Below are 23,038 nucleotides of genomic sequence, written 5' to 3' on the forward strand. Positions count from 1 at the left end.
TGGTGTTTCCCAAACTTGCTTAAGCAGGGACCCTTTTAGGGCAGAGCTTTGGGAAGGACTGATGTTCTTCTCAGTGCTGTATTCATAGAATTGTGTGGGTTTGGAGTTGCAGGTGGGTGAAGGGGGCGTGCTTTCTTCCAGTAAGCTTTGATAGGCATTGGTCCATAACAGTTTCTCATGTCAACACTTCTTCCCATTGTCTTCAGTGTCCATGAAATGGCAACTATGAACGGGAGTTACTTAAAATCCAGAAAAATATTTTTGAAGGGGGAGTCCCTTTTTTTTTTTTTTTTTTTTTTTTTAGTTAAAAACCATCTTACTCCACATGCTATAGCTCAGGTGAGCTTAGAAGACATTGTGCTAAGTGAACCCAGCCAGACACACAGGGGCAAGTGCTGTATGACTCTACTTATAGGAGGTCCCTAAGGTAGTCAGATTCATAGAGACAGAAAGCAGAAGCCTGGTTGTCAGGGGAAGAAGGGAGGGAGGTTTGGGGGGTTAGTGATTAATGGGGACAAGGTTTCAGTTGTGGATGATGAAAACGTTCTGGAGGTGGATGGTGGTGATAGTTGCATGGTAATGTGAATGTAGTTAATGCCACTGAACTATACATTTAAAAATGGTTAAAATGGTAAATTTTATGTAATGTCCATCTTACCACAATTTTTTAAAAAGTTGATATTTAAAAAAAAATCTTGTCCTCCGTCTGAGTTCTTTTGATTTTGGTCTAATTTCTGTCAGACTCTGGCCCTCAGACCTTTGCTGGTTTGCATACCTGAGTGCCCAGGATGCCCTTTATAACTTGAGTGAAGAGAGAGCTCTTTGCTAAGAAGTCTGTGACTGATGCCAATTTTCCCTTGCCATTTTCACTTCTTGAATATTACTAATTTTGGTTAGAAATTTATGAAGATAACAAATTGGCCTGTACTTTGTAAGTATTTGCAATTTTCCTTTAGTAAAATTGAAATTTTGATGTGATAGTTCTTCTTTAATAAAAAATAGCTGTAAAATGCTAGGTCCCTAAGTAAAATATTTTTTATTTTTTTATTGGCATCACCTTCTTCCAGTTGAGGTCATTGGTGCACCATCTGCAGGATCAGGGGACTGTCATAAGCAGGGGGCCCTGATGACTAGGGGGCTTTCTGTAGGCTTAGGTTCAGGTCTTCGCCTCATTTTATATTTCACTGAGAATCAGTTTCTCATCTAGGGAATAAGGCTACTCTTAGCATCCTCTTGGGAGTGTTTGAATAATGTGGCTTATGCAGACCATACCGCTGGTTCTCTGACAACTACTTCCCTCCATGATTCCCTTTTGCATCAACCTGGGCAGGGCTGGCTCTGCAGATGACCTTGCCCTTGATGCCCCAAACAGAACTGTTGACTTCTTTGCTCCCCTGCAAAGTCTTCCCCATATTAGGAACGTGGCACTGCTATCCACCCAGTTCTGTTGCTCAAGCCAAAATCAAGGAGGTGTTATGACTTTCCCTCTCTTCCTCCCCTCTCATTTCCATACTCACCAGCAAGCCCTGTTGGAGCAGGTTCTCTGTTTTCAGCACCGATACCTGAGACGGGCCACCATCACCTCTCAATGAACTGCAGGTCTTCTCTTCCACCCACAAACCATTCTCCATCTAGCAGCCAGACTGTGTTTGTCAATGATAAACCTGACCTTGCTTAAACCGTTTTCATGGCTTCCCATACCCTTTGGAATGAAATTCACATTTCTTCTCATGGTTTTAAATGTCCTCTGTCATTTGCCTCCTGCCTTCCTCTCTGACCCCATTGTTCACACTTCTCTGCTCATCAATGCCTTCCAGACCCTCAGCCTTCTGCCTTTTCTTGCCAAGTCTGCCCCTCCTCAGAGTTACTACATTCACTTTTCTTGTGGCCTAGAAGGCCCTTTCCCCAAATCTTTGCATAGCTGGCTCCTCCTTCTTATTTATTTAGCCCCCCAGCAAGCATCACGGCAGAGAGACCTCCACTGGTCACTCCAGTTGGAGACCCTGCCCCCACCTATAGTGACTCTGTATCAAATGACTATGCCTACTTCTTCTTCTTCTTCTTTTTTTTTTTCAGGTTTTAGCACTATCTGAAAGTAATTATTTTTTCTTATTGATTGTCATTCTCCCTATTAAGTGTAAGGTCTCTGACATCAAAGAGTTGTCTTACTCATTGTGCACTCTTAGAACCTGGGTTCCTGCTATGTAGTAGGAGCTGAGTAGGTGTTGTTGAACAAATGCATGAATGGACTTGGGTCACCTTCCCTGCTTGCTGCTTGGCCCCTCTCATATCATCCCTGGGCCACCTAGGCCTTGTCCAATTATGCCACCTCCGTGGGATGAAGGAAAGGGATCTCTCCTTCAGATGCAAATTATCAAGGCCTATCAAAGTGATGGCACTCAAAACAGTTTAGTTTTTATACACTAATAGGCTAGAAGGCCTTCTTCTCCTCCCTTAACAAGCACACATGGGTCATGGGGCCTCCTAGACTTACCTGCCCTCCTACTTTTGAACTACAGTCTTCAGTTATGACGTCTGATGGGTGACTTTGTGGTTTACAGGGAAGTATGGGATCTGTCCGAAGACCTCTGAGTTATAGACATGAAGAGCATGGCTTTGGGCAAGTTAATGACATTCTCTGAGTCTCCATGTCCCCATCTGGACAACAACAGTCATGGGTTGGATAGGGATGAAGATGTAATTTTGGAGTCATGAGTGTGTATTGCATATGAAGGAGCTTGTGGAAGGCAAGCTTAACACACAAAGGAGAGGTGGTAGGGTGGAATTTCGGTCCACGTAAGAGGAAGAGGTGGGTATAGCTGGCAGGCGTTTTCCTCTTTGTGTGGAACACTTTGGGTTTCCATCCACTGAGCAATGTGCAGAGCAGACTCATAGAAGTGGTGAGTCTACTTAAAGGCCTCCTGGGTTTTGCAGACATTCGACCCTCTGTCACACCTTGGGTCCATCTCTTGGCCTCTTGAGTCCCCAGTGACACAACTTCTGAGCAGGTCCTGAAAGGGGGCATCAGCAGCATCCAACATGAATCTTCCTCTGCCTGGCCTTGCCCTGGGCCCTCCAGCACCATGTCCCATCTGTCATCTTGTCACCTGGAGAAGGAGGAGGGCACAGCTAATTCCTTGGGGTGCTAGGGGAGGGCACCAGTCCTGTCAGGGGTGTGGGCAAGAGGGCCTGGTATTGATGTGGGGGCAGAGGTTGACTTGTCAAAGCCCATGTTCTGTTGCTACTTTGTGGTGACAGATACCTTGGAGAATGGCATCTGAGGGTCTTCATCATTCTGTGCCTTGCTTGTGAAAGGGTGATGGGATGGGAGTTAAGATTTTCTACCCCTTGGGGCACCTGGGTGGCTCAGTCGTTAAGCATCTGCCTTTGGCTCAGGTCTTGATCCCAGGGTCCTGGGATCAAGCCCTGCATCGGGCTCCCTGCTCAGCGGGGAGCCTGCTTCTCCTTCTCCCACTCCCCCTGCTTGTGTTTCCTCTCTCGCTGTGTCTCTGTCAAATAAATAAATAAAATCTTAAAAAAAAAAACAAAAGATTTTCTACCCCTTGCCTCATGGGTTGCTGGTATAAATACAGAAGTAGGGTAAGGTTTCAGCAGAGTGGGGTGGGCAGAGAAGGAACTGGGGGATGGAAATGTGTTAATTCAGAATTGTTGCCAGAAGCCACACACATCTCTGGTCATTTGGCTCATAGGTGTGTGCCCAGCAGGTGGGGCAGCAGTATGACCCGGTGGCACAAATCCCCACTATTGGGGACCCAGTACCTTCAAGCACATGGGAACGAGCAGGGGGTAGGCCAACAACAAGCTCCTTAGGAGGAATAACATACTATACTCGCATTACTTGATCAATACTAAACCTTTTAAAAATCCAGTGTTGTCATGGTGATGGAATTATTTCCAAACTTTAAGACATTAAACCCTCCTCTTCTGCTACCTCCTTGCTTATTTCCAGGTAGCAGTGTCTGGCCCCAGAACTTTGCTGCAATCATTCTGAACATTTTTTTTAAAGGAGCGAATATAGCTCTGTTCGGCTTCCGGCTGCAAGGGAGATTTCTGCCAAGATTTGCGGCACGCAGCTGAAATATGTTTTGTATTTTATGAGCTTTGGCTCATCGTGGAATTAAATAGCACTAATTACATGAATATAGACCAGCAAGGGAGACAACTGTTCACTTCCTGATTTTCCCTGGAATTGAAAAAGAAAGGGAGGAGGTAGAAGGACAAGTAGGGGACTGGGGAGAGGGCCCTCCCACTAGACATTAAATGACAACAGAAGTACTGTCATTTGGCCTAAATGTGCCCCCAATAGGCTGCTCCTTCACAGTGCCACTCATTGGTGGGGCTACTGGCTTCCTTATATGAAGACTGTGTGGGCGGGAAGGGGGGTGGTTCTGATGGGGACAGCAGTGACAGGGCCTGAGGTCAGGGGGCCATTGGGGAGCCAAGTGCCAACTGTGGGAGAGGCCGAGGCCCAAGGATCTGAAAGCAGTGTGCTCCCAGCTGGGTTCCCCCAGCATCCTGTATTTAGCACTCTTTCCAAACCTGTTGACCTTTTTTTCAGCTAGAAAAGTCTAGTTAGAGATTTCACACTTGTCTCAGGAAGGGAATCTTCATTCCTGTTTCCATTTACTTTCTTGCTAAGGGAAGGGAAGGGAGTGGACATTATCACTCTATCACATGTAAGTTAAGCCCTTGGGTTGGGGTTGGAGAGCTGCAGAACCTAGAGGACTCCTGCCAACTCTTTAGAGAGCTGTTGTGGGTGGGGGTCCCCAGAAGCCAGAAGAAGTGAAGGCCCCTCCCCAGAAGGGTTAGCATTGCTACTTGGATCTGACTCAGTGCAATGGGCCAGACCCTGAGCTGACAAGCGCATCCCACTCCAGCCTTCCTTATTATGAGAGACAAAATAGGCTCAAGGAGGGAGACTGAGGCCCACCTGACAGATGAGTGCCCCACATCCTTTGGGGGCAGGCTGTGGAATCCAACTGTGGCAGGCTCTCCCAAGGCACCCCACAATTTAGATTTAGGCTACTACAAAGCCAGTGAGTGCAAAGATGCAAAGAGCCTCAAGAGAGAAACTTCAGTGCCAACGTTTTGTTTTCCAGTCAACCCCCACCCCCAGGGTGTTGTAATCGGCACCACTATGCATCTCGGCTGCACGCCTCATTGGTGGAACCCTCACATTAGTGGTGGCCTATGTTCCCTGAGGCCTAAATGCCTTACTCTCACTTCTCCTAGATTTAGCCCAAGAAGAAACTTGGTGAGCTCTCTCGCCCCATCACCCTATTTCCAGAAACACCATTTTACAGATGGAGAAACTAAGGCATTGAGGAAGAAGGGCAGCAGGACTGTGACCAGTTGGGATTGCCATTCCTGGCTTCTGTAGCATCCTTGCCGAGAAAGGCTACAGAGAAAGGAGGCTTTTATGGGTGACTTTGGCTGACATATCAAGCATGCACCACTGTGGGCTAAGGAGATCCTGCTTCTCCCCCCTGACCATGAGAGGAGAGGAAGGTCTGGAGCGGAGGAGCTCGTTGGGGTGAAGTCAGGCATCATGGTTTTGCTTACTGCTGCCAGGCTGGGAGTCCAGGCAGAGAGGATGGCAAGGCTAAGGGGAATGTGGCTGGAAGAGTGGTAGCGAGCCTCCCTTCCAGATGAAAATCAGTCAGCTAGGCCAGCCTTCAATCCACTTCTCCCCAGGCCACACGCATGAGAGGGGCTACATGGAGCAATGACCATCCCCAGCATGTGGTGGGCCCCTTGCCCCTTCTCTGTGACCTGAGTGTCCACCCAGGTCTCAGGGCAGCAAACGTTTAAGCAGACATTCCCGTTGGAACCACTTTGGGGTGTCTTGAGCACCTTCCCATAATGTCCCTCTGTTTCTGCACATCCAGAGGCAATGGGGACCCTCAGAATACTGGGAGCCAGCTCCCCCCCCCCCCCGCCAGAGAGGGCATTCCTCCTCATGGGCTGGGCCCAAGGTTGGGGTGGGACAGAGTGACCACACTGATGCCATGTCCAGTTGGGGCATCTGTCCCCAAATTCCTGGCTGGCCTCTTTCTTTAAATGAGATGCTGGAAAGTTTATGATTCTGTCCTCCCAGCTCAGGCTGCTCTTGAGAATGTTGTGTTTTTAAAGCCTCACAGCCAGACTTGGAGTAAAGAGAGTCATTGCTTAGCGACTCCCCCACCCGGAGCACAGTGCCTGGAATATAAAAGCTGCTGCGATGTAATAATAGAGTTCCATCTTGGGCTGCCTGGGCTCGCTGAAGCTCCAGCTCAGCTCTGCTGGGAACACGGCAGACTTGGCCAGGGAAAGGTGGTTCTGTCCCTGGGGGGGCTCCCTCAAGGCCAAGGACAGGGAGGCCTGGGGGAGGGGAAACCATAGATGGGGGCCTCAGGGGTCCAGGAACGACCTAATCTCTGAATGGGGGCGGCTCACAGACTCACCCTCCTGCAGAGGCTTCTTCTAGGCTGATTCCAAAGGCTCTGTCCATGGTAATCACGTTTCCCTAGCCCCCTTTAATAAACAGGGAAGTGAGGATTAAAAGAGCCCTGAGCAGCTGAGCTTGGTGCTGAATTTCCTGGGGACCAGGGCTGGTTGCCTGGAGGCATAGGGACTCTACGTCTGTGCCTGGCTCCCCATTACTCCCTCTTCCCCATCCTTTATGCCCTTCTCCGGCTCTTCCCCCAGCCACCAATGTCACATTTCTCATTGCTCCAAAGAATGAAGTGGAGCAGAGGGAAAGCAGACTGGAAGGATTGACTCCTGGGCTCACGACCTGCCCTAGCTGTTGCTGCGTTCTGGTTTTGTGCTGGGTTATGGCCACGCTGACCTTTTGGAGTCCCCCATGCACATACGACTGTCCAATGACAGTGCTGTGACCTTCTCTTGGGATGGCAGTTGCTTTGACTTGATTTTTCCCCCCTTGCGGTAGTGATGGATTGTACTGCGACATTCCCACCCTCAGGCACTTTCCTTTTGTGAATGTGGCACTCATTTCTGCGATGGCCATGAGGAGGAGGGGCGGCAGTGAAGCACGGGGAGCTGCATGCCCATCACAGGCTTCTGGGGCAGCCGCTGCACGGCCAGGCCACAGATGTCACATGCAAATCGTAATTCTTCGGTAAAGTAAAATAACAATCTATACCTCCCACTTCTAGAAACCAAGAGTCTAATGTGAGAAAAGCAGGCAGGAAAAAAATACTGAGGATGTTCTTCTGAGAGCATAGATTACAAACTAGAGTAGGAATCTAAAAAAGGCACTTGTCTGTTTTGCTAATTTGGATGTCTAGTGTTTCTTGAATTAAATAGAAAGGAGACCGGTGCTGTGTTCCCAGTCCCCCTCCCTGCCTTCAGCTGTACACACGTAGCGCCTCCCTAGTCCTCAAACTTTGGAAGGGCCACCGAGGAACAGGAAGATTTTTCTGCCTTATAGACATTGGCATGGTCACCTTGTACCTGTCTAGGCACAGCTACTTGCAATCTGGCTTTGGGAACAAGGAGGGGGTGGCGGGCACCTAAAGGGGATGCCCCCAGGGGCAGCCTCATGTACTACAAGGATCAGAGCCCCTACGGTGCCCAGCCTGGCCTTTGAATCTGGGCTCTGATATGCAGGCTCCTTCTGCCTGTGTTAGGGTGTGGCCAACTGCTGTCACAGAAATCCATCATTTCAGAGCTTTATTCCAGTAACGGTTACTTTCTTGCCTTGGTGGGTGGGTCCTTCCATCTCTAGGCTCCATCCTCCTGTAGAGCCTCAGAATCTTCTTTATCCTACTGGTGAAAGGCTCTGTAGGGAAGACATATCTATTTCTTACCTGCTTTGGTATGCAGGTAGAGCCATGACACTTCTTGACTATTCACGCCTGGATACTGTGTGGAAATGTAGAGGCTGGGAAAGGTGGGCCATAGCTGGCGGCCACCTCTTACCAACAGCTTCACACCATCGGCTGCAAGGATGGGGAAGCACACGGTTTTGGTGGATCATTAGCTCCCTGTCCTCCAGCCTTGCCTGGACAAGACATGAATCAGGTCTAGTGTGGCACTGTAGAGGAGGCTAGGGGGAATGAGTTTCCTGGCTTCTAGTAGGGGTTGGCCAATGGAGCTCTGCAGAGCCTACCAGTGAGTGGAGATAACCTCAAAGGGGGACAGCTGGAGAGTCCTGGAGGAGACCACCAGCCACCGGAGGGCAGAGGTACTGTCATCGTCATCTTCTTCCTCTATTTCTACTTCTACTTCTTCTTCTTCTTCTTCTTCTTCTTCTTCTTCTTTCTTCTTTCTTCTTTCTTCTTTCTTCTCCTCCTTCTTCTTCTTCTCCTTCTTCCTCTTCTTCCTCCTCTTCCTCTTCTTCTTCCTCTTCTCCTTCTCCTCCTCCTTCTCCTTCTTCTCCTTCTTCTTCTTAGATTTATTTATTTATTTGAGAGAGAGAGAGCATGGGGGGAGGGCCGGGGGAAAGAGAGAATCTCAAGCAGACTCCCCACTGAGCATGGAGCCCCATTCCCACGACCCTGAGATCATGACCTGAGCCGAAATCAACAGTTAGATACTTAACTGACTGAGCCACCCAGGTGCCCCAAGGGGGCTGTCTTCTGCTTTAGAGTGTCTGTACCCCTTGCAGCCAGCTCAGAAGCCCTCGCATGGTATTGCTCAATCCACATTCATTGGCTGGATGAAAGAATGTGTGCTGATTCTAGCAGCTGTGTCTCCTGTCTCGTCTAAGTTTTCCTCGATGTACGTTTGTTGTAAGGCCCTGCTCCTTTTCCTCATCAGGGTCTGTGCTGATCTTCTCTGCTGAATAAGTGATGGTTTTCAAAGTCCAGTTTGTGGACACAAGGCAACTTGTTATGATATTCCAGCTGGTAGACTGGCAGCTCTTATTGTAGATCCTGGATGAAAGATACAATTTCCCTGATGCACTGAAGCTTTAAGCAGACAAAACTGAGTATTTTAAGTAGTGAGAAGTGCTGGATCAGAGCAGGGCAAAACCAGCATTTTGAGTTTGGCCACTGTTGGAGCAAGGGGCCCAGCACCAAGATTTGCTTCATACTTCAGCAGTAGGTGGTCCCAGCTGCCATTGTCGACACACTGTGGGGGAGTAGTCATTCATTCGTTCATTCATCATTCATTTATTCATCCATTCATTCATGTGTTCTCAAACATTTATTATATACCTACTATGTATCAGCCACAGTCTTGGAACTGGAGGGAATAGTGGTGAAAGATACATAATTTCTGGCTTCTAGGAGCTCACATTTTTGGGGAGGGGACAGCATCAATGGACAAATACAACATAGTTTGTAAAATGTGACACTGGGGGCACTGGTTCATCTACTACCATATCATAGGGGCATCCTACACCAGAGGCAGGGTCAGAGATGGCTTCTTTGGAGATGAGATCCTAGGTGAGGCAGGTTTGAGGGGTGGGGATCCCAGGGGGTGTAAACCACCTATGCAGAAGACACAGGCAAGGACAGGTGGCAAACACCCCGAGGGACACCCTCAAAGCAAAAACCCAGCAGACAGAGGAGCATTGTGTTGGATTCTGAAGGTCAACACACACACACACACGTACACACACCATCACACACCTAAATCTTACCTGAGATAAAGCCCCACTGTTTGCAAAATTCTAGATTATCTCTGTGGCTGGTGGGACATGGAGATCTCTTTGGCATGCTTCCTTTTCCCTGTGAAAGAATAGTCTATAAGAGAGGAAGGGGTGAGAGACACTTAGTCTTTTGGCTAGAAGGCTGGATTTTTCTGTGTATGGGTTAGGATCCTTTCATTAACAAATTCCAGAACACACATTGGCTTATGCAAGAGGGGAATTTTTGGCTCCTGTAACTGGAAAGTGTAAGCAAAGAGCTGGCTTCAGCACATTTGATCTAGACATCTGTGTGATGTCACCAGGACCCGGGATCCAGTAACTTCCTTTCTCTTGCTCAGCTCTGTTCTCCTCAGTGCTTTGGTTTTGTTCTCTTTAGGCTCTGCCTTCCCACTGCCCACCCCCGTGGTTATAGGATGGTGCCCACAGTTCTCAGGTGCATACCTTTCCAAAGTCACATCCAATGGAAGACCTAGAACTTTTCCCTCAGCACTCTCATCCAAAGCCTGTGGCCTCTCTGAGATTCTGACCTGACCAGGTATCCATCCCTGAATCAATCACTGTGACATTCCCCCACCCCCACCCCCTCCAGCAGCTCTGTGCTGATTGGTTTGGACCCAAGTCATGTGCTCTCCCTTGAACCAGGAGTGGAGGCCATTCCCTCAGAAGCTTTTGGGCTGAGAGAGGGCGAAGAGGTGGATCCCTAAAGGATAAATGAATGGTAGCAAAATAAAAGGTGTCCACTATCTCTGACAGTGTCTTTCAAAGATTTTGTTGATCATGACTGTATTAGTCAGTGTTCTCCAGAGAAACAGAAACTGTGTGTGTGTGTGTGTGTGTGTGTGTGTAGAGAGAGAGAGAGAGAGAGATTTTAAGGAATTGGGTCATACAATTGTGGAGGCTCCAAGTCTAAAATCTGCAAGGGTAGGCCCGCCAACTAGGGACTCAGAGGAAAGCCATGTGGGCCCACAGACTGGAGACTCAGCAGAAAGCCAAAGGCTGTCTGCTGACAGAATTCCCTCTTGCTCGGGGAGGTCAATCTTCAATTCTTTGGATGGCTACCTTATTGGGGGGGGGGTGTCTTTTTCACCCAAGTCCACTGATTTAAATATTAATTTCATCTGAAAACATCCTCATGGAGACATCCAGAATAATGTTTTTCCACATATCTGGGCATCATAGGCCAGCTAAGTTGACATATAAAATTAACCATCACAATGGCTAATGTTAAGAAATACATTTACATCACATTCAATGCATACATCTATATGGCTGAAACAAAAGTCGCACTGAATCATGGTTATCCTTCCTCAATGTGACATAGTCTTATTTTTCTCCTCTATTTTATTTCATAAAAAAGCACGTGTGACCCACCCAGCTGGTTTCTGGATTCATGATATGTTGTAGAGATGGTCTTTTGAAACACCATCCTAGAATATGTCTTCAGAATGTTCTATCATCCCATAGCAAAGGTCTTTCCAAGTCCCAGCATGACTTTGTGTTACCTCAGCCTGGACCTGTACCTGTTCATGCCTCAGTTTCCTTATTTGTAAAGGAGACATACTTACAAATACTTCTACCTGACAGGGTTGTCATGAACAATAAAATCAGAACAAGATAATGTATATGAAAACGTTTTGTAAACTCCAAAGTAATTTCGTGAGGTAATTGCCATTTTAAACTAGTCTATAATAACTTTCTTCTCTACCACTCAGGAATCTGAGAAGATGGTGCTATTTCATGAAAATGAGTTTGAGCTCTTCAACACTTGCCACATAAAACAAAGACAGCTCCAATTTCTTTAATCAAAATGATGATCAGCTTTTAAAAATGAGTCCCATCATTCAGAATTAAAATCTGATTTCAGGGGCGCTTGGGTGGCTCAGTCTTTAAGCGTCCGCCTTCAGCTCAGGTCATGACCCCAAGGTCCTGGGATCGAGCCCCGCATCGGGCTCCCTGCTCCGTGGGAAGCCTGCTTCTCCCTCTCCCACTCCCCCTGCTTGTGTTCCCTCTCTGTATCTTTCTCTGTCAAATAAATAAATAAATAATCTTAAAAAATAAATCTGATTTCAAAGAAGGGGAAAAGTGCAGTATGTTTGGGTTCAATTCAGAGCCTTTCAGTTCTCCAGCCTTCTGCCCCTTGCCCACTCTGCTAGTTCAGTGAAGCCTTTGGGGGCAATCTTGGGGTGACTCATTCACATCACTTGCCTTCAAGAATCAGAGATGGGCTGATGCTACCTCCAATACTTTTAAACCAGCTAATTGATGACCCGGACAAGACATGGTGGGCAGGACGTAGACTTGGGAGCAGGGTTTCCTAGGTTGGCTCACCACCTTACGAGGATGGATGTCCTGGAATGGAGCTGCCCTGGCAGGCCAGCTTGCAGGGACAGAGTAGCCTCAGGCAGCCCTGGGAGGCAGGGGGCTGGCAGCTCTGCCTACCTGTGGATCTGGAGCTGGGGGTGGGGGGGGGGCGCTTTGGTTGGGTCACACCCTGCAGAGGCAAGCTGGAGCGCACACCCTTGCTTGTTCCTTTTCTCTTCCATTTCTCTGCTACTTGTCTTCTAATCAGTCCTTCCGTGGTGTGTAAAATGCGAGGCTGGTTATTCCCATCACACGTTATTGTTTTCTCTGGGGGCCCCCCTTTCTGGGCGCAATAATTTCACCATCTCTAGATGAGGGTGATAAGTATTTGAGATGCATAACTGTGTCTCATTTCAGTGTCTAATAGAAGATGCAGAAAGAACCCCGGCACCTTTCTGCTCAGTAAATTCATAATTGCAGACTTCCTTGCCTCGCTTCTTGTGAACTGGAAAACTGTTGATTGGCATGTGGATCCGTGAGTGTGTACAGTAAGGGCAGGGGTGTGGCAGGCACACTTCCCCTGGTGCCTGGCAGGTTCCTATACGGGGACTGCTGCAAGTTCCCTCCAGAGAGTTGGTGGCTGAGCCCTGACCGGCACCTGCCTGTCTGGAATGAGGATTACTAGCCCTGCTGGAATTTGATTGTTGGCAGCAATGTTCTGAGAGCTGTGTTAGCCAGCAGAGCATATGGCACCCACAGAGCGAGCTCCTCCAGACAAAGGCCAGGGAGCAGGTGCCGAAGTGGGTTCAGACAAAGTTGGAAGACAGGCTGCAGGTGGTAGAAAGAGCACTGGACTGGGAGTCCAGAGACCTGAGCTTCACGCCGCCCCCAGCTTCAACTCACTATGTGACCTTCTGCAAATCATTTAACTTCTCTGGACCACAACTTCCTTGTCTTTAAAATCACAGGTTGGAAATCTTTACCCTGGACTGTCTCTTTCAGATGAAAAACTTCTAGATTTTTCTCTGATCCTTGGATTTGCACAGACAGTTCAAGATGAGCCATCCTGAGTCGTAATCACTCCAACTGAGGTGGTGCCATCAGGCACCATCTTGTTATCATAATCCTAACCCTGTTCATCTCATTTCAGTCTTGTCAACAAGACCAACAACTATCATTTAATAAGTACTTGCTGCTTGCCAGGCCGAAGGCCCTGTGCCAGGTGCTTTATGTCATGAACACTTTTAGAGGTGAATAGTGGTGCCCGCCTGATGGATATTATCTGCCAGGTTATGCCCCATGGGTCCCGGGGGCTTGGCTTCCTCCTACAGAGCTGGTGGGGAGGTGTTACCGGGTGACGTCCTGGGGTTTTTCTGTTTGGGGACTTACATGGATTAAAAAGGGCTTCCATGTGCTCTATGTTCTGGACTCCAGAATTGTGTGTTTCTAGAAAGACTAGGGGTTTTGCAGTTTGATACAGACCTGGGCTTCAGCCCCAACTCTGCCACTTATTAGCCCCATGCCCTACACAGAGCTACAGTCTCCCCACCGGAGAAGCAGGTGAAACCACCCCGAGCCCAGTGGACGGCTGTCCTGATCAGGCAAGAGGGTCGGTGTGCAGGCTCGTACATGGGGCCCGGGTATGGCAGATGACATTTCTCCTTGCTTCCAGCCCCTCTCTCTGCCCAGCAGAAAACAGGTCTTGAGTCTCGGCTGTATGTTGGGCATGAGCCTGGCACTGTGGACTCACCAGGGAGCATTGTGGGCCTCCCTGCCCCCACGGAGCCCACAGCCCTCAGCCCCAAACTCCAGTCCTCCTGCAGAGGCTAAATCAGTGGAAGGGTGGGAATGTCCTGACAAGCCTCGGGGCTTCCCTTTCAGCCCTGTCTCCTACCCGACCTTGTCCTTCAGACAGACTCTCCCTGGTTGCACACCATTTGATAGGCTTTTGCGATGCTGACCCCTCCCCAAGGAGGCCCTTCTCTTCCAGCTCTGCGTGTTCTCCCTTAGTTCCCAGCCAGGCCCACATGCCATCCCACAGCCTTCTCCTTGCTCCCTCGCCCCAAGCTAGAAGTCAGCATTCCTCATGGGAACATTCTACCATCTGTCACATAGCATTTCACTGTCTGCATGTTAGGTTCTGGTGGCATCTACCTGACCTGACCCCAAGTTCTTGGAGGGCCCCAGCCGCCTTGGCTATCCTGGGATCCCGCAGCATTTTGCATGTTCCAAGTGTGCCCTGTGCCAATATCCATCACGTGGGCGAGTGAATGAAGGCCCCGGGCTGGCAGGACTGCTCTGGACTGTGGCTACGCAACCACCTCTTCCTCTGATATGCCCTTTAGAGGACTTGGGGTTTCTGTCAGGATTTTAGCTGATGACATTGAGTCTTGGCTTTCTTCTTTCTTCTCTTGGCCTTCAAGGAACCTTGCACTCTCCCTGTGGGGGGTTCTCTTGCTCTGTGGTCTACCTCTTCCTACCATCCTGTTATCGAGGATGTGGGGGTGAACAAGAGAAATTCGGCAAAGCTGAGATGCCCCCAAATAAGATGTAGGCCATTCCTGCCCTGGTTTCTCTCAAACTGGAAGAACTATGAAGCCGTCCTCTTGAATAGAAATGAATGAGATTGTTAGGACCAAGCACTATTGGGTCCCATGGGGAGTTATTTATTTATTTCCGGGACCACTTCTTAAGCCATTTGTTCTCTCCCTTTAATGAAAACCTCTCAGAGGAGGCCCCAGTAGGAGGCAGCCAAGGTCTGCCTCATTAAAATGACATCAGAGCTCAGAGCTGGGCAGCGCACCCGGAGGCCCCGGCTGCCACTATGCTGCAGAGGGATCCAGGATGCTGCAGAGGGATCCAGGATCGGCCTCATGCAGCGGTTTGGCAGTGGGGAGGTGCAAAGGAGAAGCGTAGGTGTAGACCCAGTGAGCTGGGGCTGTAACCGACAGCCCCCGAGAAAGGATCGTCTGAACTGTTCTGCTGCGCATGAACATAGCTGGTGTCCATCCCCACCTGCCCCAGGCCAGGGTAAACTGAGCTGGATTAGCAGTGAAGAATGAGAACCCACTGTCAACTTGCACACCTGGGTTTGAATCCACCTCTACCACTTATAAGCTATGCAAGTTGTATAACTTCCCTAAGCTGCATGGTGGGGATAGCAATACTGCTTACTTCAGAGGACTAGGAGTCAGGGTCCCAGCAGGAGACAGCACATGCAAATCTGGTTATTTGTGCAAAGGTTAATATAGGAACTCTTCACAAAGGTGTGGCTCCTTAAGAGGCAGAGCACTATTTGGGGTAGAAACAGTGAGGCCCCGTTACCTCCCGTAGGACCAAGTGGGGGTGGGCAGGAGGTGGTTCACAGAACCTGGAGATAGAGAGGTGGCATGGGGAGGCATGCCTAGGGCCACTGAGCCCTGGGGGTGAGGGTGACAGCCAGTGCCTGCAGCCCACCCCCCCCCCCCGCTGTCCCCTCCCCTTCCTGCCGGCCTTCTGCTGACACTCCACCAGGCCCGAGAGCAGGCAGCCCGTGCATGTACAGTCCACCCGGGTCAGCCTCCCGGGCACAGAGAAGGGGGCTGAGTGGATCTAGAGGGGCAGGTGGAAGATACCCAACACAGAAGGGTTTGTCCGAAGAAATGAGACAGTCTCTGGAAGGTGCTGGACAGTGACGGTTCCACAGCCAGGCATCAGGTAGCCAGTGGCTGTTCTTCATCTTCATCATCATCCTCATCACTATTATCATTACTATTACCATTATTGTTATTGTTGAGGTTGCCCTCCTGCCACCCAGCCGTGGCTGTCCCCACACACATGGGGGCAGAGTCCCTTGGCCTTGAGCATTTCCAGGGCAGTTCTCTGTCTCAGCGTGTGCAGAGGACTTTCGGGTCCAGCCACACAAGCTGTGGGGTGAAACTAAGCCACTGCCATTGTTGTCCAGTATCTCATCCTTGCTTTCCCCCGTAGGGAGCCTCTACTGCTGAGTCCTGGCCCTCCGAGGGGACCCTCGTGCCGAGTGCTGCCGTGCCGTGAGGACCTGTTTCTGAAATGAAAGCCATGCCTTGGAACTGGACTTGCCTTCTCTCCCATCTCCTGATGGTAGGGATGGGCTCCTCCACTCTGCTCCCCCGGCAGCCACCCCCACCGTCCCCAAAGCGGCCTTTTGTCACGTTCCGTGGGGAGCCAGCCGAGGGTTTCAACCACCTGGTGGTGGACGAGAGGACAGGGCACATTTACTTGGGGGCCGTCAACCGGATCTACAAGCTCTCCAGTGACCTGAAGGTCTTGGTGACCCACCAGACAGGGCCGGACGAGGACAACCCTAAGTGTTACCCGCCGCGCATCGTCCAGACATGCAACGAGCCCCTGACCACCACCAACAATGTCAACAAGATGCTCCTGATAGACTACAAAGAGAACAGGCTCATTGCCTGTGGGAGCCTATACCAAGGCATCTGCAAGCTTCTCAGGCTTGAGGACCTCTTCAAGCTGGGGGAGCCTTTCCACAAGAAGGAACACTACCTGTCGGGAGTCAATGAGAGTGGCTCCGTCTTTGGAGTAATCGTCTCCTACAGCAACCTGGACGACAAGCTCTTCATCGCCACTGCAGTGGATGGGAAGCCGGAGTACTTCCCTACCATCTCCAGCCGGAAGCTGACCAAGAACTCCGAGGCAGACGGCATGTTCGCTTATGTCTTCCACGATGAGTTTGTGGCCTCAATGATTAAGATTCCTTCGGACACCTTCACCGTCATCCCCGACTTTGACATCTACTATGTCTATGGCTTCAGCAGCGGCAATTTTGTCTACTTTTTGACCCTCCAGCCTGAGATGGTGTCTCCGCCAGGCTCTACTACAAAGGAACAGGTCTATACCTCCAAGCTCGTGAGGCTCTGCAAGGAGGACACGGCCTTCAACTCCTATGTGGAGGTGCCCATTGGCTGTGAGCGCAGCGGGGTCGAGTACCGCCTGTTGCAGGCCGCCTACCTGTCCAAAGCTGGTGCCGTGCTTGCCCGGACCCTTGGAGTTCGTCCAGAGGACGACCTCCTCTTCACTGTCTTCTCCAAGGGCCAAAAGCGGAAAATGAAATCCCTGGATGAGTCAGCCCTGTGCATCTTCATCTTGAAGCAGATCAACGATCGCATTAAGGAGCGACTGCAGTCCTGCTATCGGGGGGAGGGTACACTGGACCTAGCCTGGCTCAAGGTGAAGGACATTCCCTGCAGCAGCGCGGTGAGTAAGGGGAGGGTCCATGGGCTAGGAGGGCATGGTATGGCAGGGGGACCCTAGCCTGGGGCTTCCATGGGATGTGAATCACCCATCCCATTTTGCAAGTGAGACAAGTACATCCCATCTCTGGGTCTCCCTGGACTCGGTCAGCACCAACTCAAATGTGTTGTGTTATGTCTGTGACACTGAGCTTATCAGAGTTGGAGGTAGACCTGAAAGGTAGATCTCCTATCTGGGCACTTTTCTCTATTCCATATTGGCTCGTGGTTATAGGAGGACATGCTAGGAATAAGTGGGAATTCTGTTATATAGATATCATATGTACCAGTCATTGTTAAGGCCAGATTATCACGTCCTCTGGTACAAGTCATGTACCCAACCTTCATACTGACCGTGCCTGCAAATCACTTTCCTGGGAGCTTGGAATAAAACCAGTAGTGGGAATAATGGAGCCAGGCATTCTACATTTGGGATAGATCTAGAACTTCAGGAGTATTATGTTTTTAGTTCCTTGAGTATCTTTAGGAAAGGGCAAAATGAGAGCAGAAGTAGGGTGGGAGTCCAGTGAACATAGAGGTGAAAGGAGAGCTTGCTTAGGAGGCTGCAGTTCTGGAGCATCTTCTGTGTGCCCGGTTCCATGGAAGAGACATGCCAAGCAGCCTTGGAACAGTACTGGGTGAGAGAAGTGCTGAAGGAAACCGGAGGGAGGGGGGAATGAAGGGGGGTTTAGGAGGCCTTCCCAGGGCCTTGCTGGGTGGCCACCGGTGCAACAGGTGACATGATCTCCTGCCTCTCCCAGCCTAACTCACCTGTGGCCCGGCTTGCTGTGGCTGGACTTCTGTTCATCTTGAAAATGATTCCAGGGACTTAGAAGCTCAGTTATGAGCATCTTCATCTTCTATACCCCATGTCCCTCTCCTTTCTCCTTTTTATCATTCACTTAAAAAATCATGAATCTGGTTGGAGAAAAATCTATCCTGTGATCATAATTAGAGAGAAGAAAGGAGAATTCACACACAGGTAGAAGTGTATTTGCATGGATGTGATTCTTGATGGCCAGTCCAACTTCGATGGAATTCCACATTAGGAAAATGTATTTTCATTGACTTTAAAAGTCTAAGTTTCCCTTCATGAAGTATGGCTACTTGCCAAGCACATCTCAGAGGGCACTGGAACCCAGGCAGCTTGGGGGCCATTCCTGTGGGCACTGGGACTCCGGGTTGGGGGTAGCGGAGATGGAGGAGAAAGAAGGGATTTGGCAAGGTTGGTCTTTGGTGCCCTAACATTTAGGCTCAGGCTGTTTTCCAGTGGTGAGTTTTCCAGGTGCCTGGGCTGAAACTAAAAGATGCCATTTATTTTTGGAGGTCCTGAGAAGCCAAGAGACTCCTAGTGTCACAGAGGAAATGGGAGAGGTACCATGGGCCAGAGAAGGAAGCAATCAGTTGACAATCGTGGCCAGGCCAGAGAGTGGAGGGGACTCTGTTGTACCCGCTGAGCCCTATTGGATGACATATCTTTGGGAGCCTTTGGTTTGGGGCAGTGGCTGATCCACCCAGGAGAGTCGAGGAGACGGGTTTATAAACTTGGGTGCCATGGACTTCTCCCAAATGCAGGCTATAAAGGACAGGCCAGGTGCTGTGCTGTATGTATGTATGTTACATGTTCAAGCACAACTTCTTGGGGGAGATGCATTAGGAAGCTGGCATGGGGAAGGCCCTTAGAGACCTTCTGGTTTATACTCTCATTCTGAGGCCCAACAAGGTTAATAAATTGCCCAAGGTCACATATTTTGGGAAAGAATGGCAGACACAGCACTTGAGGGAAGTCTCCGTTGCCTCTTGAGGAAAATCCCACTTGCACACATGCATGCACACACATGCACACACGCACACCTACCCATGCGTGTGTGCACACATGCAGTAAATACCCCCACAAGCATGCACACACACATGCACACCCTAGCTTCGAAAATGCAAGTTTACACTGTGTGCTTATGAAACAGCTAGTTCTTTCGAGATCAGATGTGTTGGCTATTTTTTCTGTAGATGCTTTTCTGGAGAAAACTTGCTCAAATTCTGTCTTTTCGGGTGATGCTTTTGGGAGTACAATCAGCTGCAGGGATCAACCTGGCTGCCCATGGGCAGGTGTTTGTCCCGCCCTTGCTCCCTGCCACAGTACAAAAAGCAAAGTTCATCATGGAAGTCTGCAGAGCTGCAGGTCCTAAGGCTGCATGGTGGCTTTGGATAGAACAGAGGGATAATAGCTTTGCAAGACAGGCTAATGCCAGGGCTAGGAGTCATGGAGCCAGATAACAAGCTTTTGATTTTTCTTTGGGCTTTAATTAGCCCTTTCAAGTTCGAGGCAAGTTCAGGGCTGAGAGCAGAAAGGAGGAGGCCAGAAACTCCACACCGGGCTGGGCTGTCTCCCCAGCCAGTATAAAAGGCCACGCCAGCTTGTAATGTCAAGTATCAGTTTCCTTTGATTTGGCCAACGTTTGGATTACTTTGTTCTGGTGCTCAGGTGCTCAGCTATAATTCATTTGGCCCCAGCTCAGACCACACATGCTCCCCCTGCCATCAGCCAGGCCAGAGGCCTGGGCCTCCCCGGGGAGGAGCCCTCATGGGCACACCGTTTGCAAACCCAGCTTTTCCTCCATCCATTCACGTGGCTGTTGGGTTCCTTTCCTTTCTCCCTTCCTGCCCTGGGGCAAGGATGGACAAGAGGAATCCAGAGTTCTCTTTTGCCTCTGAGTCCAAGATTCCCTGGAGGCCTATGGAGTGGGACAGAATCTCAGATGGCCTCTGTCCTGCAGCGTCCCCTCTGTAAGACAGCAGAGGAGGGCAGCATAGGCCCAGGAGGTTGACTTTTAGGACTCGTGTTTTGTAGGCTAGGTGTTCCCTGTGGGCTTTATCATAATTACAGCCCAAAGAGTTTGAGAAGGAATGATTAGTGGTTCATTTTTTTAATTGAGATATAACTGACACATGACGTTTTATTGGTTTCAGGGGTACAACGTAATGATTCGATATTTATAGGTATTGCAAAGTGATCACCACACTAAGTCTGGTTAACCACACATAGTTACAAATGTCTTTTTTTTGTGATGAGAACTTTTAAGAGCTATTCTCTTAGCAACTTTCAAATATACGATACAGTATCTTAATGATATAGGCACTGGGCAGTACATTACATCTCCAGGACTTACTTATTTTATAGCTGGAAGTTTGTACTTGACTAGTGACTCATTTTTATTGTGTTCCTGCTATCTTCATTCCCTAAGGATAGGATGCTCATCCCATGGTATTCTTCAGGGTGTTCTGGCCCCTCCCATTTCTTGGGATCCCCATTCCTTCCCCTGAACTCAGGCCTCCAGCACTCAGAGCAGGGAACAGTATAAGCCCTGGGTTTCCTGACCCCCTCTGCCTGTGTTCAAGGAAGATGAGGTGGCGTGGAAAGAGAACATCTGTGTGACTTGGGCTAGCATGCTGTGGAACTTTCGTGGAGCCACGTGGTGGGCCACGGCCTAATGACCAGACAGAAGGAGAAGTGTTGCAGTGTGAGGCTGGAGCCTCGGTCTGCAGGCCCCCAGAGAGCTCCCTGCTGTTTTTCTTCCAGGTGAATCGGGGAAGGCGGGAAGGTGGGCGGGAGCCCACATCAGAGATAAGGGATGGCGGCCGGAGGGGCCTCCTCATGGGAATGTGTCACTGTGAATGTATATGCGTGGCAAATACAAATCTCTGAGTGGGTGTTGGGTGTAGAGGATGGAGAAGCAGCCCAGGTGTTTTCTGGTGCTTGTGGGAGATGGAAGCGGCTTCCACCTTTGCCTTCTAGGCCATTCTTTTCCCATGTCCTGGTTTTCCCAGCCTGAATAGAAAGAGGTATCCAAGGACAGATGGTCTAGTGTCTGAAAATTACTCTGTAGGTCCCAGGAGGGCATGGGCAGAAAGAGGGTCCTAGAGGCATCAACAGGGTCCCATTCTGTCTTGGGATTCAGGGGACTAAAGACCAACCTGAGGCCCTTTGCTTGTGCACATCCAGTTATAACATCATTAACACTATCGATATAATCTCTGTTTCTGCTGCTCAGCACTGGGATGGTCTCTGTCTCTGGTCCCTTTTGAAGGCTGTCACCCAGGCTCCCCAGGCCATCTGTCTACAGAGCACAAGATGATCGGCATAGGAACCCATTGCCTATGGTTTCTGTCACGTGCCATGGCCCTGAGCAGGCCAAGGTGACAGCTATTGTGGGCCAAGGCTCTTGTGCTCTACAGGAGCCGAGTGGCCTGGCCTCCCAGAGTCCCCCAGGCACAGCCATCCACTCCTCCTCAACCTTTCTTCAGCCTTCTGGGGTAACTCATGGAACACTAGCCCTTCTACCTCCAAATGAATTAATGAATGGACAAGACATTTATCAGGCCCTGGCAATGTACCCCCTCCCGGTAGATGCCAAGAATCATGAAATGACGTCAGTGTCCAGGGGCCCAAGAGTCCAGGAGGGAGCTGTACCCCAGCAGGTGATGCTGGCCTATGGGACGGGAACAATGGCTGTGGTCATGGGAAAGTTCATCATTCACGCCACTAATTCTTCTCTGAGTTTGGATCCAATTGAGAAGTGGACATGGGAGTCAGGGAGTGTTAGCTTTAGCGTTGATGAGGCTGGATGGGGCAAAAATCAGCTTCTTCATCTTCCCCTCAAGACTTGAACTTCGAGTGACCTTCCAGTACAAAATGTAGGTGCCTGGGGCAGAAACTGTTATCCAGAATCATTGCCTCACACCGGTCCAGTCTCCGTAGCTGGAGCAGGAAGGGGTGGCCTCTGAGCCAACTGGCAATCCCGTTGCAGGGGTTCGTTCATATTGGGCCTGACAGTTTACAGAGGGGCTCATCACCTCCTTTTCTTCTTGCGACGGTGCCGTAGGATAATAGCAAAGGCAACATTCTCACCAGTTGAGAAATTGAAAGAACAGAAAAGTCAAGTACATCACTCAAGGTCATGGGACTGGTGGACTAGAACCTACTATGCATCCTCATTCTCAGCCCAGTGCTTTCCCCAGTGGTGCTCAGTGGTCTGCTAGTGGCATCTGGCATGGGACAATCTATGGTGCAGGGATTGTCTGGGCTTTGTGGGGCATTTACGATCCTGAGATCCTGGACCCTAGACCACTAAGTGCCAGTGGGGACCCCCCCATCACTGCAAGAACTAGAAAAGTCTCTCACATTTCTGGAAGTCCCTGGTTGAGAGCATTGCCAAACCAGGTATCTATCTGACTTGGGGTTTACCTGCCAGCCCTGCTCTATCCCACAAGGTTCACAGAGGCATAAGGACTGAGTTTTTGATTTTTAACACCAAGCTTCTCTTCATGTCGAACAGTGAGGAGTAGTGAGGGAGAACCACACTCACAGGTGCCCTTGCTTTGACTCCTGGATGCATTGGTTTTGCAGCACGGCAGCCCTGGGAGGAGACAGGGTCACCCCTCCACCCCTGCCCTGGTCTTGGGCTGGCCTCCCATCCCAGCCTGGATGGTTCTCAGGTTTGTCTGGCGCCTGGTATCCTGAAACGGCACGAGAGTGAGCATCCGGAATGGTCAGGCGGCCATCCCGGGCTCCGGAGGCTGGTTTCTGCTCGTCCGCTCAGAGTGTTTTCTTGTTCCCAGCCAGCAGGAAGTGCGACTCTGGCGAGATGGGGTGCATCCTGTTGTTCATGGCGCAAGGCAAGGTTTTCTCTTGCCGCTCAGACCAGGAACTCCTCCTCTTGCCTGCCGCACGCCTCCTTCCTCAGCTCCACTGCATCTCACACACACACACACACACACACACGCATGCACGCACACCAGGTCCACCAAACTCAAGTCCCAGGGAGAGCTCATGCCACACCTCTCCTTT

At 50.0% G+C, this 23,038-nt stretch overlaps 1 protein-coding gene across 1 annotated transcript in view; it reads left to right on the forward strand.

The window, feature by feature from the left end:
* The window catches only part of PLXNA4 (plexin A4), a 418,730-nt gene that overhangs the window by 46,039 nt on the left and 349,653 nt on the right, over positions 1-23,038 (forward strand). The window contains exon 2 of the mRNA XM_032401552.1: positions 15,893-17,158. Coding sequence (XP_032257443.1) covers positions 15,974-17,158 — 1,185 coding nt within the window. The 5' untranslated portion in view covers positions 15,893-15,973. The remainder of the gene's footprint in view (positions 1-15,892; positions 17,159-23,038) is intronic.

Source organism: Phoca vitulina, unplaced genomic scaffold (assembly GCF_004348235.1).
Source record: "Phoca vitulina isolate PV1807 unplaced genomic scaffold, GSC_HSeal_1.0 scaffold4, whole genome shotgun sequence".
In the NCBI taxonomy this organism is placed as follows: Eukaryota; Metazoa; Chordata; class Mammalia; order Carnivora; family Phocidae; genus Phoca; species Phoca vitulina.